At 37.0% G+C, this 17,622-nt stretch overlaps 2 protein-coding genes across 3 annotated transcripts; both read left to right on the forward strand.

The window, feature by feature from the left end:
- Nucleotides 1-11,813: 11,813 nt before the first annotated feature.
- LOC133777894 (protein EXPORTIN 1A-like) lies at nucleotides 11,814-14,218 on the forward strand. Of its 2 annotated transcripts, XM_062217654.1 has the most exons (6): nucleotides 11,814-11,957; nucleotides 12,955-13,062; nucleotides 13,134-13,216; nucleotides 13,641-13,779; nucleotides 13,898-13,966; nucleotides 14,046-14,218. In XM_062217654.1, exons 1-6 carry the CDS (start codon nucleotides 11,946-11,948, stop codon nucleotides 14,136-14,138), a joined length of 504 nt encoding a protein of 167 aa, XP_062073638.1. In that variant the 5' UTR covers nucleotides 11,814-11,945; the 3' UTR covers nucleotides 14,139-14,218. The 2 variants fall into 2 exon arrangements, with proteins under 2 accessions (XP_062073638.1, XP_062073637.1); XM_062217653.1 differs by lacking the exon at nucleotides 11,814-11,957 and having other exon boundaries at nucleotides 12,635-13,062.
- Nucleotides 14,219-14,855: 637 nt separating this feature from the next.
- On the forward strand, nucleotides 14,856-16,494 carry LOC133777895 (protein EXPORTIN 1A-like). Its single transcript, XM_062217655.1, has 4 exons — nucleotides 14,856-14,956; nucleotides 15,046-15,144; nucleotides 15,757-15,960; nucleotides 16,180-16,494. The coding sequence occupies exons 1-4, from the start codon at nucleotides 14,900-14,902 to the stop codon at nucleotides 16,255-16,257; spliced, it is 438 nt and encodes a 145-aa protein (XP_062073639.1). The 5' UTR covers nucleotides 14,856-14,899; the 3' UTR covers nucleotides 16,258-16,494.
- The last annotated feature ends 1,128 nt before the right edge of the window (nucleotides 16,495-17,622 follow it).

Genomic DNA, 17,622 nt, shown 5'->3' on the forward strand with positions numbered 1-17,622 from the left:
AGATCTGCACTCAAGATCAGATGAACCTGAGTCAACTGAATTTCTTCAGTGCAGATTACAAGAATACAAGAATTCTCTCAAATACAAGTACTCTCTCTCTCTAGAAAATTAGAATTCGAAAAAGTCCAAAAGTCCCATTTTTGATTCCATAAGCCTTGTATTTATAGGCTCAGGATCGTACAGATGATGCCCCTCATAATTGGGATATTTTGTTATTCTCATTATATTTAATTTACAATAATATTCAAAATATAACAATACACTATATTCATGGGATAAACTGAGAGATTCCCGTGCAAGCCAAGACCGATTCTTGTTGAAGCCGTTTCTGGGATTTTTCACATAGCCCTGCTCTGTCTAGTCAATTCATATCACATTCAGGCTGGTTGGCCAAACCTTCACTGGGCAGACATGCACCTGGCTGGGCAGACATGCACTTGGCTGGGCAGACATGGTCATGACTGGTCAGACATGGTCATGACTGGTCGGACAAGGTCATGCATGGGCAGACAATCATATGACTGGTCGGACAAGGTCATGCCTGGTTGGACAAGGTCATGCCTGGGCAGAAAATCATATGACTGGTCGGACAAGGTCATGCCTGGGCAGACAAGCATGTGACTGGTCGGACAAGCACCTGACCGGGCGGACAAGCATGTGACTGGTTGGACAAGCACCTGACCGGGCGGACATGACGCTTCCATTGCCACGTCATAATTTTCAAATTTTGGGGATAACACAAATAATAGTGTTTAATGCGCTTAAACCAAACCAAAAAAAAAAAATCATGTTTGATAAGATAAAGGTTATGGGGTTTTATTGTTGGAAGCATAAAACGAAAGCTTCGGTAGAAAAAATGGTAATTTATATAAAAAAAAAATGTTTTTCTAGTTATTGGAGGTATTAATCTAATTTGAGTTGACAAGGGAGAACAACTAATTTTATAACCCAATTAAAATTAAAAGAAATCTTAGTGACAGAGTACATACATGGCAGATCGAAGTTTAAGCAACAAAGTTTAGGTTGAAGAAGCAAAATTCAGATCAGAGCTTTTAGTGCAGCAAACTTCATGTATTCCTTACAGAGGGTGTCAAGGCCGAAGAAGAAACAGACGCTGACTTTCTTGGTTGTGAGGTTGTGAGAAGATCAGAAGAGTGACATGGTATGTAAAACTGTATAAAAAAATCCACATGAATGAAAAAAAATCCCAAAATGAAAAGCTAACCAGTTGCAGGTTGCTGGGGTAAATTGGGTATTTTAACAACTTTTAAATAATACATGCTCATCCAGTCGTCCACTATGACTAAAAGAAAATCTATCAGCTCACATCCAATGATGGACTTAGTCCCTCAAATGCAACTGAGGGATTAAAGAATTGCCCTAAAAATTATTTTATATATATAAAGGGAAATTATAAGGTATTCCTCAATAATTTTAATTATTTTCTAGGGATGACATTCCTCAAGTTCTACAACCATTTCATTGTTTGAAAAAGTGACTTTAGTTAATACTAAAGCTAGCATGTGTGAATAAATTTATAGGGGTAAGAATTAAAAAATGGTGACTATATTCCCACTCCTAATTTTGTTAGGAAAAATAGTGTCTTACAAATGTCATTGATAATGGGCATATACCATAATGGATGTTACAATTTCACTAGGATATCCTGGCCACCATACATGTTCATCTTCTAATGAGAGAGCTAATTGAGCGAGGGAGCGGGCTACCATATTAACATCTATGTTACAGCGACTATAGTTGATGAAATTAAGATCATTACAACAAGTAAGAATATCAATAATTACAACACTGTGGATGGAAGCATCCACAACTGTAACGCCCTGGATAGCCAAGACCGCTACACTGTGTGTTTATAAAGTGCCAGACTTGCTAATCAAGTCATTTAAATAAAATTCGTGTCATTTAAACTATAAAGGAACTAGGGTTAAAAGCGTTTTGGTCTCAAAAGACACATTTTCATTAAAAAGTATTATCTGTTACATGGGATCCCAAAAATATTAAGTTCAAAGACCGTTTACAAAAGTCTCAAGGTTTATATATAACAACCGGCCATACTAAGGCAAAACAAGCAGTTAGGTGATCCCTGTCCTGGTCCACTCCTCGACCGTGACGGTCGAACCACTGGCTATGTACATTCCACCTTGGAGCTCTCCACCTCAGGCTTGGTCCAGTTTGCCCTTGCCTTTGCCTGCACCACGTAGCACCCGTGAGCCAAGGCCCAGCAAGAAAACACAACAACAGCAGAGCACAGCAATTAGCAGACAAGTCAATATCTCATATTGCATCACATAATCTCAACCATATAATCAGTCAGTACCATCAAGTATTCCACATACTAAACATATCAATTCATAACATGTACAGTTCACAAATGATAACCAGGGCTAGCGCTCTCAGGCTGCTCCCTCCGTTATCCTGTAGTTCTTGGCTACCAGTGGCCAATTCGCGCCCTGTGCGCTAGTATCATGTATGGCACTCTTAGGCCGCTTTTACATGTCCCATGGCGTGATACCAACATTGACACGACACAATTCTCGGGAGCACTTAGTCCCATCACAAACATTTAACCGGGTGCAGTTTTCTTACCTTTCAATTTACTAGTTTCCGATGCCATGAAGCCGCGAGCACGGTCCTCTACCCCAAGCCTCTCCAGTGACCTAGTCACAATGCAAATGAAACATCCTTTGTCACTAATCAATCCAAAACTACTTCCCGGAACCAATCCCACACTCTTGGAATCCCCCAAATCCCTAAAACAATGCCCCGAAGATATCCCTCGAACCCCCGGAGCAAAGACTCAAAATTGCAAAATCCCATGCTCTGAAATTGGCCTAGCGTCGCGGCGCTGCCCTATAGGGCCGCGGCGCCCAGCAAGTTAGAGCCGCGGCGCCTAGCAAGTCAAAGAACTTGCTCTGCCCAGAAACAGCCTTGCGCCGCGTCGCGCAAGAACAGCACCGCGGCGCTCCTTCGCGAGCCCATAAATCTGGGTTTTTCCCCTGCGTTTTTCTCGAACCTAAATCACTCCAAATCACCCCATATTCATAGCTAAGCCCCAAAACCAATTCAAAACCCCAAATAGACCATACAACAACCTATAAACATCATAATCTAGCTCGATTACACAACCATTTTCAGAATTTATACTTAAGTTTCAGATTCAAACACTTAAACCAAAACTTGAGAAAAGTACAAACCAGACCTCTAGATCCTTAAACCATAACAGCTACGAGATTACAAGCATGTTTAATACCCTTACCTCAATCAGAAATCCAACTTGAGCCTCCTCTAATCCAAGCTTTAAACTGAATTTCCCCTTGACAAACCAGCTGAATTTTCATGCAAAACAAGCCATGGCTATCTTTCAATTCCTTCCAAAACCAAATTCAGAACTTAACAAAACAGGGACTAAATCCTTACCTCAGTGTAGACTTTGATCTGTGTTTGATTCCATAGTCTTAAACCCTTTACTAGCCTCAAAGAACACAGCTCAACTCCTCTTCCACCTTGCCTTCTAGGTTCTTGATTCTCCCTTTCCTTCTTGATCTTTCTAGCCTTCCAAGTCTTAATTTCAGTTATACTTAGCATAAAAGAATCGTGTATATCCTTTTCCCTCAGCCAAAGCCATCTATACCACTGCCAAAAGACTACCTTATCCCTCCACTAATATCCCTTTCTAACTAAACCTCAAGGGCACACTTGTCCTTTTACTAACATTGCAATTCTACCACTTCTCCAACAAAACCTGTTACTCTCTATAGTTACTAACAGTTACACAAGTTACCAAATCACCAGTTACCATTATCTAGTTCTCTAGGACCGTCTCGGCACGTGCATCACACTGATACCACCACACCCACGTGGTACAAATCACATAGCATAATTATCACATAACATAATACACATAGTCATATAACATGCTTTAAATCATAGTCATGCATCTTAATCATTAAAATCACACATAGTTCCCATTATGCCCTCCAGGCACACTAATCAAGGCCCTTAAGCCTAATTAGTGAATTTGGGTCGTTACAACTATCCCCTCCCAATGAGAATTTCGTCCTCAAAATTTACCTGAAAAACTCAGGATACTGATCCCGCATCGCTGACTCAAGCTCCCAGGTCGCCTCCTCGACCTTACTATTTGTAACGTCCTACGTTTTTGGGTACCTTTAAACGACTCGGGTCGGGATTTTTCCCCCGGGTTAAGAATATTATTTTAAATAATATTATATTTTGTTTGTAAGTATTCCATGAGTTATTGCTAGCCAAAATATGAATTTTGTGATTTTAAAAGTCAAGATAAGACTTTCGGTCCTGGACCGACACAAAAACCCTGATCGGGTAAAAATCTCGGAAAATAAAACGAAAAATCATGGCAATTATATTTTGGGCATAAAATACATTCATAAAAGTTAAAGTTTGGTCAAAAATAATAAACCTAAAAGAAAATGGAAATTTTAAGGCATTTTGTGTTAAATGCCTAATTTTGCCGAAATGGGGAATTTTATTCCATGAATGGACCTTAGGTTAAATTTTATTATGTGATTAATTAAATTAAATGTGAGAGAGACATTTAATTTAATTAATTAATGTTAAGTTTGGTAATTAAAACTTAATAAGAGTGAAAAAGGTGTCAAAAGTCAATTTGGACTTTTCTTCTTATGAAACATTTATTAACCCTTTAAAAAAAAAAAAAAAAAATGAAATGATCATATATGGCAAAGGGTGGCCGGCCATGTGGTCTTTTAGAGTTGTGTGAACCCATTTTTATAAGATTTAAATCCCATTTAATTAAAGGTTAGGGATAAAAGCAAGTGGGTAAAATACTTGAGTGTTTTTAGGGTAAATTAGATAGTATATAACTCTTCCATCCCTCCCCAACCGACCACACCACTCTCTCACATTCAATCATCTGATTTTTGAAGACCTCTCAAAGTGTTCTCTCCATTTTTCAAGCCCAAAAACACCAAGGAAACTTTGAGGCTAAGTCTTGGTCTAGGAAGTATTTTCCCTAAGGTAAACTTTCACTAATCTAGGTTTTTGTAAAGTTTTAAGCATAGAGTTTCAAATAGCTAATTGACTATGTTGTTGGGGGAAGTTTGTTAGGTCTTTTGAAAGGTTTTGAAGGAGTCAAAGCTTATAGGAAGGTCCAAACCTTAAGCAAGAACACCAAAGAGGTAAAAAAGTTTACTTTTGATGAGTTTGTTGTAGGGTTTTTAGTTTTAAGCATTATTTTGTATATCTAATGCTTAGAGTTTCTTGTTGATGATGTAATAAGGTTATGGTAGTTGTTTAATAATTTTTATGATGCATGTGTATTGATTTTTGAAAATGGGAACCAAAACCCCCAAGGGTTTTGTAGGATACCCTAAAACAAAACATGTTTTAAGCTGTGACTTCCAAGGGGTCAAGCAGCCACTGTATATTGTTTTTGTAAAATTAAATTGTACTGTTATGTTGTTGAGATTGAGTACATAAAAATGAGCTTTTGAAACACAAAAAAATGTTTAGAAATGAGTAAGTTATGCTATTTCAAAGTTTAGGTAAAAAACTGTTTTTTCGTATTATCATTTTCGGAACCAAGTTTGGACAGCCACTGTATAGGGCAAATGAACCCAGTTTTTTCTAAAATTTTGTGGAAATATTTCTGGAATAACCTATTAGTCCACTGTAAAATTTGGTAAGAAAATATTAAACGGTTTGAAAGTTATTAACTGTCAAAGTTTGGAAAAAATAAGGACTTGAAAATAAGGTAATTTTTACCTCATTGTTGGAAAATGATTTCACCAATCAAAAATGCTCATTTTGACCTAAGATTTTACAAAGACCTAAATGGCATAACAAAAATGGAATTGGGAAATTTTGGTAACAATTGGGTAAGTAAATTTCAAGTTATGAACTAACGAAGTATGTAGTTAAAAATGTGAAAATTAGGTTTTTCACACTTAGTGTAAAAATGAGATTTTGGAACATAAGGTAAAAAGTAAAATTTTGCTTATTTCAAGATATAAATTAGTAAGTCTTGAAATCATATTTTCACTAAAATTTACCCTTTGAGTTTAAATGAATTATTTTTATTAAAGAGTTTTTATTCTTTCTAAAAATAAGAGATTTAATTTATTAATAGTTAATAAATTAAAAGAGGGTTTAAAACCCTATATTTTGAGAAAATAATTAAATGAATTATTTTTCTAGTAAGTAAAAATTGATTAATTGCTTTTGGAAAATTAATTAGTCAAGATGAGAAATTTATAACGGTTTTCCTAATTAAGACAAATTAGGCAATTTTCTTAAAACGGTTTTTAGATATTAAAACCTTAAGAAAAATAAAAGGAAAATTTAAAGAGTTTATTTTCTTTAAAAATAATTAAGGAATTTATTTGTATTTTCTGGATATAATACCGGCTAAAATCTTACATCTTTTAACCGACTAGTCGAAAGTGCGGGTTAATAGCGATACCTGGAAAGAATAAGATTTTTAGCGGATTGTGGGAAATACCATTGTGATACCTGAGCCTAGGTATCGAGACCTTAGGATAGGTCTCCCCAAGACTTAGGGTTTAGTCTCGAATATTTTGTATAACTTTCCTTAATAGGTTTAAAACCAAATAAGGATTGTAAATCCTTACAAATGACTTTTATTAAAATGACCAAACTGCCCAAAATAATAATAATGAATTATTAGTGCCATAATTAATCCGAGTATACTGTATGGATAACTACAGTATTGGCTAAGCGTAACTGGACTGAACGTTGGAGGGTGAAAACTTGCTGAGCGCTAAGGACTCCAAGTAAGTCAACTTATATTGTATGACTGCAACATGAAATGATTATTGTCTTGTATGTTAGTATAGGGATACATGCATATACATAGGCTGTCATAGAAAGTTGCTTAGAGACGTTAGTCTAGTGAGTGCTGATTTAGAAAATATGAACGGTAGAAGTCCGTCATATCCTAGACGGTTGATCCCCGTCACACTGCTTGATTTTATTTATGTCCGGTTCATTACCGAGACGAGTGGCCATGAGATGAGGATAAGCTGGTTAAACCTAGGGGCGCCAAGATAAATGGGACCTAGGGGCCCTCATGCTTACTTAATCATTGGACGGTTAGAATCCGAGCAAGTGCTCTGATAAGTTATTCTCGGATAGCAGCCGTGAATATTGGCCATTCCGTGAGAGTGCCTAGAGATACTAGGGGTTGCCAAGATTGAGTGAGGTTGAACACCCTAGGGGCAGCTGCTCACCAGCACCACTGATTAACATAGAAGTCTCCGTAAAACCGTGTAAATTGGATTACACTCTTGAATAAGTAGCGATGCCCTAGGTAACACGATAGTTACCCTTGATGAGAATATTTATTGGCTAGATCTTAGTGTGGGGACTCGGTTCTCTTTTACAGATTAGCAATTATGTTGGAGGGCGCGTTACGCATGAATTGTTGGAAATTGTCGAGCGTTGGTCTCGAATTATGTTGTGATATAATATATCTGCTTGCTCTGGAATTTTCTGAGTGCAGGGATATAATTGTTGATAAGATGTAGTTGTGATATAATATATCTGCTTGCTCTGGGATTTTCTGAGTGCAGGGATATAATTGTTGATAAGATATAGTTGTGATATAATATATCTGCTTGTTCTGGGATTTTTCTGAGTGCAGGATTTTTATCTAGATGTGAATTAATTTATCCTTGGTTATCAGGCATGACCATAAGTTTGCCAGGACGCTTTAGCGTTCTTGAAATTGATTGTGTAGGGTCCGGATCCCTATTTCTCTACATGCTTTGTTTGAAAGTTGATCTTACTAAGCGTTTTTGCTTACCTAGTTGTTTCATGTTGTAGGTAAAAGCAAGGGCAAGGCAGAGCAGTGAGCGCTGGAGTCTTCCTTGCAAATGTACATGTGGACCGACCTTTTGGGAAGCCTTTTTATTTTTGGAAATGTTGTGTAATTTTCCTAAACTAGGCTCACTCTAATCTTTATAAAACATGTTTGTAACTAAATGTTAAGTATGGCCATACGACTTTTTAAAAAGTTTTTTTTTCTATGGGTTTTTGAGACATTTTGTTAAATGAAAACATTTATATTTCCGCATTATCGAGTCTTGAAAATCCGGGTCGTTACACTATTCCTCCACAACACTTTAACCAGAGGAATCGTCTTATTCCGCAACACCTTATCTTTTCGATCCAAGATTTGAACTGGTTGCTCTTCATAAGCCAAATCTTCCTGTAACTCCAGATCTTCATGCCTCAATACATGAGTCACATCTGAGACATACTTCCGAAGCATGGAGACATGGAACACGCCATGAACTCCAGACAATGATGGCGGCAAAGCTAACCTGTAAGCCACCTGACCAATCCTTTCCAGGATCTCAAATGGTCCAATGAATCTAGGGCTTAGCTTGCCTTTCTTACCAAACCTCCTCACCCCTCGCAGAGGTGAAACTCGAAGAAAGACGTGGTCCCCAACCTGAAACTCCTAGTCCCTACGCTTAGGATCAGCGTAGCTCTTCTGCCTACTCTGAGACGCGAGCATCCTAGCCCGGATCTTCTCTATGGCCTCACTTGTCTTCTGTACCATATCTGGCCCCAAATATCTCCTCTCACCCATCTCATCCCAATGAATGGGTGATCTACACTTCCTCCCATATAGCATCTCATAGGGGGCTACTCCAATCGTTGACTGATAACTATTGTTGTACGAGAATTCAATCAACGGAAGGTACTTACTCCATGAACCCTCAAAATCGATCACACAAGCTCTGAGCATATCCTCCAATACCTGAATCGTCCTCTCAGACTGTCCATCAGTCTGAGGATGAAAGGCTGTACTGAACTTCAACTGAGTTCCCAAAGCTTTCTGTAAACCACCCCAAAACTTGGAAGTGAAAATAGGATCCCGGTCTGACACTATAGACTTAGGAACCCCATGGAGACGTACGATCTCCCTCACATACAACTCAGCATACTGATCCACAGTATATGTTGACCTCACTGGAAGGAAATGAGCTGACTTGGTGTATCTATCTACTATCACCCACACCGAGTCATGAAGTCCTACTGTCCTGGGTAAACCTCCTGCAAAATCCATAGTAATGTCCTCCCATTTCCATTCAGGGATACCCAAAGGCTGAAGCAACCCTGCTGGTCGCTGATGCTCAGCCTTCACTTGCTGACAGGTCAAACATCTGGCAACGTACTCTACCACATCCCTCTTCATCCCGGGCCACCAATACAAAGTCCGTAGATCCTGATACATCTTCGTGGTACCCGGATGAAGCGAGTACGGCGTCGAATGAGACTCATCCAGTATCTCTCGTCTGATCCCCTCATCAGCTGGAACACAAATCCGTCCCTGATACCGAAGCAAACCAACCTCAGAAACAGAATAGTCCTTAGCTATTCCCGCTAAGACATCCTCTCTAACCCTCTGTAACTGAGCGTCTGTCAACTGCCCCTCTCTGATCCGCTCTAGCAGGGTCGACCGTAGAGTAATATTAGCCAACTGACCCACCATCAACTCTATCCCTGCTCTAACCATCTCATCAGCTAACTTCCTCGAAATCTGAACAGAACTATACAACTGACCAGGACCTCTGCGGCTCAATGCATCAGCCACCATGTTGGCTTTCCCTGGATGGTAAAGAATATCACAATCATAATCCTTCACCAGCTCCAGCCAATGCCTCTGTCTCATATTCAAGTCCTTCTGTGTAAAGAAATACTTCAAGCTCTTATGGTCAGTGTACACCTCGCACTTCTCCCCATAAAGATAACGCCGCCAAATCTTCAAGGCAAAAACCACTGCTGCCAGCTCCAAGTCATGAGTAGGATACCACTGCTCATACTCCTTCAGCTGTCGTGATGCATAGGCTATTACCTTCTCATTCTGCATTAACACACAGCCTAAGCCCAACCTCGATGCATTGCAGTATACCACAAACTTCCCTTCCCCCGAAGGAAGACTCAACACTGGCACTGTAATAAGTCGTCGCTTCAACTCCTGAAAACTGTCTTCACACTTGTCTGACCAGATAAACTTCAAATTCTTTCTTGTCAATTCTATCATGGGTGCTGCTATCTTCGAGAAGCCCTCTACAAACCGCCTGTAGTACCCTGCTAATCCCAGAAAACTCCGCACCTCCGAGGCGTTCCTTGGCCTCGGCCAATCTCTAACTGCCTCTATCTTAGACGGATCCACCTTAATCCCATCCGCACCTACAATGTGTCCAAGCACTACAAGAATTTTAGCCTAATATAACACCTAAAAATGACAATTTTTAAAAAATGCTATGGTTAAATAGAAAAATCAGGCGCGCTTGGTACAGTAAAATTTTACAGCCCGCCACTAGCTTTTCCATCTCCCCCTCTAATATTATATTAGCCCTAAAGTATCTCTCTCTCTCTCTCTCTTGTTTCTTCTTCTTCACAAATCAACCCTAATCGTGTTCCCCTCTGTCTCTTTTTCTCTCCCTCTAAAAATAGCCACACACACTCCAATCTCTTGCCTTCTCTCAATCTCTCGTTCATCCCACTCACAGTGACTATTTCTTTCGCTCTCTCTGGTTTGGAACCATCGTTCACCAACCTCTCTCTCTCATTCTCTTTCAGATTATGGTGCTAAGGATCAATGATGAAGGGTCCCAAGAAAGGGCTTTGGGACGATGATGAAAAGACGCAATAAGGGGCGAAGCAGATGCTCCCCAAAGTGCTTTGACCCTTTCTTCTCCCTAGCGCGAACCAGAGGCCTTTCCTCCATGGGCGATGGGCAACCGAGTCTGTCCATTATGTGAAGTAAGGTAACTTTAACCCATTTTTTTAATTTATGATATATGAAGTATGATTTATATGTAAACTAAGGTAACTGAGCCTGTCAATTTTGATTTTTTTTTTGTGTTGATTTATGGATTTGAAATTTTAACGGGGCCATTCACAAGGGTATGCCCCACAAGTTCTACCATGGCCGAACTGGGCGTGTCTGGAACATCACCAAGCGCGCTATTGGCGTGGAGGTTAACAAGCAGGTTGGGAACCGCATCATTAAGAAGAGGATTCATGTTCGTGTGGAGCATGTCTAGCCCTCTAGATGCACTGAGGAGTTCAGAAACAGAAAGTTAAGGAACGATAAGCTCAAGGCCGAGGCCAAGTTGAAAGGTGAGGCCATCAGCACCAAGAGGCAGCCAGAGGGTCCTAAGCCAGGTTTCATGGTCGAAGGAGCTCAGTTGGAAACTGTCACCCCCATTCCTTATGATGTTGTCAACGATCTCAAGGGTGGTTATTAGATCTTTTTATGTATTATTTTTTCTTCTCAATGTTCTGTTCTCTTCTTGTCTGGTTCTAATTTTGTTTTCAAGACTACCAATGGAAACGTTTCCTTAATTAGTTCAAGTACTGGAAGTCGTTGTTAGTTTTCATATTTTGAATACTATTCCAAGTACAATTTTGTTTTAAAAATTTTCTGTGCTATTTTTGTTGTGTACAGAAATATTCCAAGAGTCCAAGATTTTCGGTTTATGAAAGACAAAAAGTAAGTGGCATTCTCATGACACCAGGTCTTCAAGGCAGCTCACCTCACTAGTCATGGCATCAATTCAGAAGGACACCTCAAAGCTTCACAAAAGCCAGATGGCAGCAAGCAGTAGGCACAACACCTCAGTATCTCACGGCATCAGGTCTTCATTTATTAAGATTTTTTTTGAATAAATTTCTGAAGTCAATTCTATACTCGCTCAGGTATATACATGTAATACTATTTCTGAGATATACTTTTATGAGTTACATCTGTCTATAGAGTTGAGCGAATATAGATATACTGTAATACTGAGCTTAAACCTCCTCCCTGAGCTTCATTGTCTATAGATATACTGTAATACTGGACTCTTGATCAGAATTAGACAAAAAGACAACTATTAGTGATCTTAATGAAAGGCATGGTAAGTTATTTTTTTTTAAGGAATCCTTTTCTTATTTTTAATCACATCTAGATAATTTTTATCTCAGTTTCTGTGTAAGAAAAACACTGAGAGACTGATGAGATTTGATTGAAACTGTCAAGTAGATGAAAATTAATTTTCTACTTATTAACTATCATCTAGCTCAAAGATGTTGGCTTTGCATAGCATCAGAATGATTTGTTGCCACCGTAGTTGATTTTAAGACTAGTTTGGCTGTTTCCCAACTATTTTATGAGTTTCATTTGACTAAGATTTTTACTTTGGAATTCAGATTGCATATTTGTAGTATGTGCTAATGATTTTTGTTTTTGTGTGTTTCTGAGTGAAGCAAGAAAACTGTTTGATGAAAGTTCTAAGTTAGATGTTATATTTTAGAGTTCTATAATTATGGGTTTTCTAAACATGGAGAAGTCGATAAAGCTATTAGGTTGTTTGATTGGATGCCATCAAGAAATCCCATTTCTTAAATTACTTGATTGGTGGGTATTTTAGCTAGGATGCCATCAAGAAATCCACCACCTATTTGGTAAAGGATCTAAATTGTATTTTGGATTAGTTTTCTCTGTGATAATACAAACTTTTTAAATTTACTTGAAATTAGTAGTAGTAGTAGTAGTAAACTACTATAATTTTTCTTGCTAGCTAGTTACATCATAGAAAAGCAAATCCCAAATCATGTAAAACATATTAAAATTTGGGTCTAGTTTGATTTTCTGTTTCTTTATACATTTCAAGGCCACGAGATTATTTTATTGCAAGAAGTTCTATAAAATCAAAAAATTAAATACATTTCTTTCTAGTTTTGTGTTCCCTTCCCCACCTGCAACTTTCTCATTTTGACAAATTGGTTTTTTCTACTTTGTTTGGTGAGTTGTATCTCTGTTTGAAGTGAGGGGCTACTTTGTTTGGTGAGTTGTATCTCTGTTTGAAGTTCTATAATCAACCCTAATTTGCTTCCTCTATGTTTAATGTACAGATTTTGAAGCATGATTGGCCAGCAAGATGGCAAAGCTTTATTCCTGATCTTGTTTCAGCTGCTAAAACTAGTGAAACAATTTGTGAGAATTGCATGGCTATATTGAAGGTTTCTCTCTCTCTCTCTCTTAAACTATTGAGAATTAGTTGGCACTAATTACTTGAATATGTTTTCTTCAGCTTCTAAGTGAAGAGGTGTTTGATTTCTCAAGAGGAGAGGTGACTCAAAGTAAGATAAAGGAGCTTAAACAATCATTGAACAGGTAGATAATTTATGTTTTTTTTTTATTTAATTTTGGGATGCATTTCATGTTTTATATTGTAATGTTTCATGAGTGCTCTTTTTTTTTTTTCCTTCTGTAGACTTATCATTTGCTTATAATTATATATATATATATTAAGGACAGTTCTTTTAGATATCCTTTGATGAGAAGTCATTATGCACTTTTTAAGTTATTTTTATTCACTATTATACACATATTTTGATACAATGTCTTCCGGGTGATCTGCCACCACAAAGTCAAGTGATCTTATCACTTATCTTGGACTACTGATAGTCACGTACTGCCAGTTCATAGTCATCATATATTTGGCTTTTATTTTCTAATTGGCATGCCACATGTTACCGTATTGATATGTTTATGCATTTTTCCAATCTCTCACACATAATGTGATTGGTTGTTGCAGTGAATTTCAACTCATTCATGAGCTATGCTTATATGTACTATCAGCCTCTCAAAGAACTGAGCTTATACTTGCAACACTCTCCACATTGCACGCATTTCTCTCATGGATTCCCCTGGGATATATATTTGAGTCTCCATTGGTATGTGCTTTGCTTGATGGATGGTTGTTGTATTGCCTTTGAATTTAATACTTAATAACTTCCTTAAAAGAGTAAGTACATTTGAGCAAAATTCTGATTGTGTTTGTTTATGTAACAGCTTGAAACGCTGCTGAATTTTTTCCCCATGCCATCGTATCGGAATCTCACTCTTCAGTGTTTGACAGAGGTGTGTTTGTATGCTGATTTAGTTAAGAGTTGCTTCAAAACTGTGCCTGGTTCTCATAGTTCACTGCACTGGTGTTTAGGTTGCAGCACTTAATTTTGGAGATTTCTACAATGCCCAGTATGTTAAGATGTACACCATATTCATGAAACTGTTACAGGTAGGTCCGAAATGAAATGCTTATTGTAGTACTATCTTTGGTTGGCTTACTCATCACATCATTGTCCAGTTTTTTCTTTTATTTAATTGTATGTCTTGTTCCTATGTTGCTGTTAATATTTTTTTTTCTTCCTTTTGGTCAGACCATGATTCCTCTTAATACAAACATTCATGAGGCTTATGCAATTGGTTCCAGCGAAGAGCAGGTAAAGTTGTTTTTGGCGCTTCAAAATTTAATGAAGACCATTTTTTATGTGTTCGCTCAATAATTGTTTATTTCTGGCAATGTCTTTCTTTTTTTAACTTACCTATTCTGCAGGCTTTTATTCAGAATTTGGCTTTGTTTTTCACTTCATTTTATAAGGCAAGTTTTTTTCTTTTTTCCCTTTATACTTTCTTGATCTTAGTATTTACCACGTTTTGTTATATTTATATCTCAATGGCCATCCTCTTATGGCTGTAAGTTATGGTTCATTTAGTTGTAGAACAGGCTTAATGTGTCAATAAGGCACTGCTTAAGGGATTTAATAAGATAATATGGAATCACATTATTTCCTTGTCAAATATCAAAGATTTGAAGTTGCTGTTTAAATAGATTGCAACATTCACTGCTTAAGGGATTTAATAAGATAATATACAATCACATTGTTTCCTTGTCAAATCTCAAAGATTTGAAGTTGCTGTTTAAATACATTGCAACATTTACATCGTTCTATCCTTGTGCAGTCTCACATTCGTGTGCTGGAAACTCCTAGAGAGAACATAGCTGCTTTGCTCATGGGTGTTGAATATCTTACCAAAATTTCATATGTGGATGACACAGAAGTTTTCAAGGTACCAATATTTTAGTAGTCTAGACTCGAACATACAAGTGAAATTTGTTAAAATTGGAATGAGTTTTAATCATTTTATGACCGGAACAGGTTTGCTTAGACTTTTGGAATTCGTTTGTGTTGGAACTATTTGAGGCACACCACAATTTGGATAATCCTGCTATAACGGAAAACATGATGGGGCTGCAGGTATTGTGAATATGTTAACTTTCAGATGATATTATATAGTTTTTGGTGTGATTGTAATATGGTTGCACTTGCACATATCATCTTTTTCCTCTTGCACTTTACTGTTTTACTTTTGTATATTGTTTACTTTCAGATGATATTTTATAGTTTTTGGTGTGATTGTTTTATTTTCATATGGTTGCACTTGCACATATCATCTTTTTCCTCTTGCAGTTTACTGTTTACTTTTGTATATCGGATACAAAATTAGTTGATTTGTTTCTTATTTCTGTGTTTTCCATGATATATATGTAATTTTCATTTCAATTTGTGTTTTCCATAAATATTGTCTTTTGAACCTTCAGAGCAGTTGGGTTTCTTTTCTTTTCCTTTTTGTAGTCTAAATGGTTGGAGATAGTAATATATAATTTCTTTAGTTTTGTGACATCAAATATTTTGTGACCTGTAATCTCTGTTCTTGAATTATGTCAAACCTTTGCTTATTAAGGAAATTGTCTTTCCATCTCCTCTTTGTTTGTGTGATTCTTTTTTATTTATGTGTTATTTGTTTTTTCGAAATTTGTAATGGGACATATACTTATTTTAGCCTTTGGTTTTATACTGAATAAGCAGATGCCTTTGCTACCTGGTATGGTTGATGGCCTTGGATCACAACTGATGCAGCGGCGACAATTATATGCTGAGCCAATGTCAAAGTTAAGAATGCTTATGATTTCTCGTATGGCCAAGCCAGAAGAGGTTCTCATAGTGGAAAATGAAAATGGCAATATTGTTCGTGAAACCATGAAGGACAATGATGTTCTCGTGCAATATAAGGTCAGTAATCTATGCTTTGCAAGTAAAATTCATTATAAGTGAGCTAGAAAAAGTCCTTGGTATTTGAATTTATATTTAAATTTTTTTTCTTGGTTTTTAATTTTTTTGTATTTATTTTTGTGCTACATTTGTATTTTTTAAATTGTTTTTTGGTATCTCATTTTTAATTATCATGGAAACTTTCCTTAACCAAATTTCTATGGTCTATTATTGTTGTAGATCATGAGGGAGACTTTGATATTTAGAGAGCTTCGGATGGCAACAAACAACTTCAGCAGCAAGTACTTGGTTGGATGATGAATTGAAGGATGGAGCAAGTTTTATGCATGATTTACTTTTGTGTATCTTGTAATGTTTCTGTTTTTCATTTTAAAGTAAAAAATGTTCAAGATTATAAAACTTTATTATGTTATGCTTTCAAATTTAAGTTAGAACTAAGATCTCATGAAGTAGACATATTTATGGTTTGAATTAGTTATTGTTTAATGTAATACTTGTGGTTTATCAATCTATTGAGAATTACATTTTATGATTAATTTTGTTTTTTTTTTATCAAAATACAATAATGAAAATCTTTTAATTAAAAAAAAAAACCTTATAAGTATACTTATCAAAATAAAATTTAAAATATATTATCCACACTAAAGTAACAAAATTTTATTACTAGACTTTTAATATGTTATGATTTAGAAATATATTACAAGCATAACAAATTGTTATGATTTATATAATATAACAAACTAAAAATGCTATCAAAATAATTAAATGTAACAGTGGAAAAGTGTTATGCATAAAGTATAAGATTAAACTCCAAATTTATAATCAAATACTCTAACTAAATGTTATTATTTGAATATTATAGCAACTAAAAATGTGTTATTGAATAGTTTAAGATAACATCGAACATAACATTCGAATACTGTTATAGAAAAGACAGGACTTTTAATAACAGGGGCTATGTTAGCATTTTCAGAAACGTTATCAATACTCCCGGTTAGCAGTTTTTAAGTGTTATGAATACTGTTTTTTCTTGTAGTGAAGGAATGTCACTTCAGGTAACCAGATCTTGCACTTCTTAAACTTAGCATACAACTGGTGCTCTCTCAACCTCTGAAGAACCTGCCGAAGATGAAACTCGTGCTCTGTCTCTGAACTGGAATACACCAAGATGTCGTCGATGAAGACTATAACAAACTGATCTAGAAAATCCTTGAACACCCTGTTCATTAAGTCCATAAAGGCTGCTGGGGCATTGGTCTAACCAAAAGACATGACCAAGAACTCATAATGCCCATACCGTGTCCGGAAGGCCGTCTTAGGTATGTCCTCATCCTTGATCCTCAGCTGGTGATAACCAGATCGAAGATCAATCTTTGAGAACACCGTCTTACCCTGCAGCTGATCGAACAAGTCATCAATCCTTGGTAGGGGATACTTATTCTTGATTGTTAACTTTTTCAATTGTCGATAGTCAATACACATCCTCAGCGTCCCGTCCTTCTTCTTAACGAACAAAACTGGAGCACCCCATGGCGAGTAGCTAGGTCTGATGAACCCCAAATCCAGAAGCTCCTGCAGCTGTATCTTTAACTCTTTCAATTCCGCCAGTGCCATCCTATATGGTGCCCTCGACACTGGCTCTGTCCTTGGTGCTAACTCAAT

Source organism: Humulus lupulus, chromosome 5 (assembly GCF_963169125.1).
Source record: "Humulus lupulus chromosome 5, drHumLupu1.1, whole genome shotgun sequence".
Classification (NCBI taxonomy): domain Eukaryota; kingdom Viridiplantae; phylum Streptophyta; class Magnoliopsida; order Rosales; family Cannabaceae; genus Humulus; species Humulus lupulus.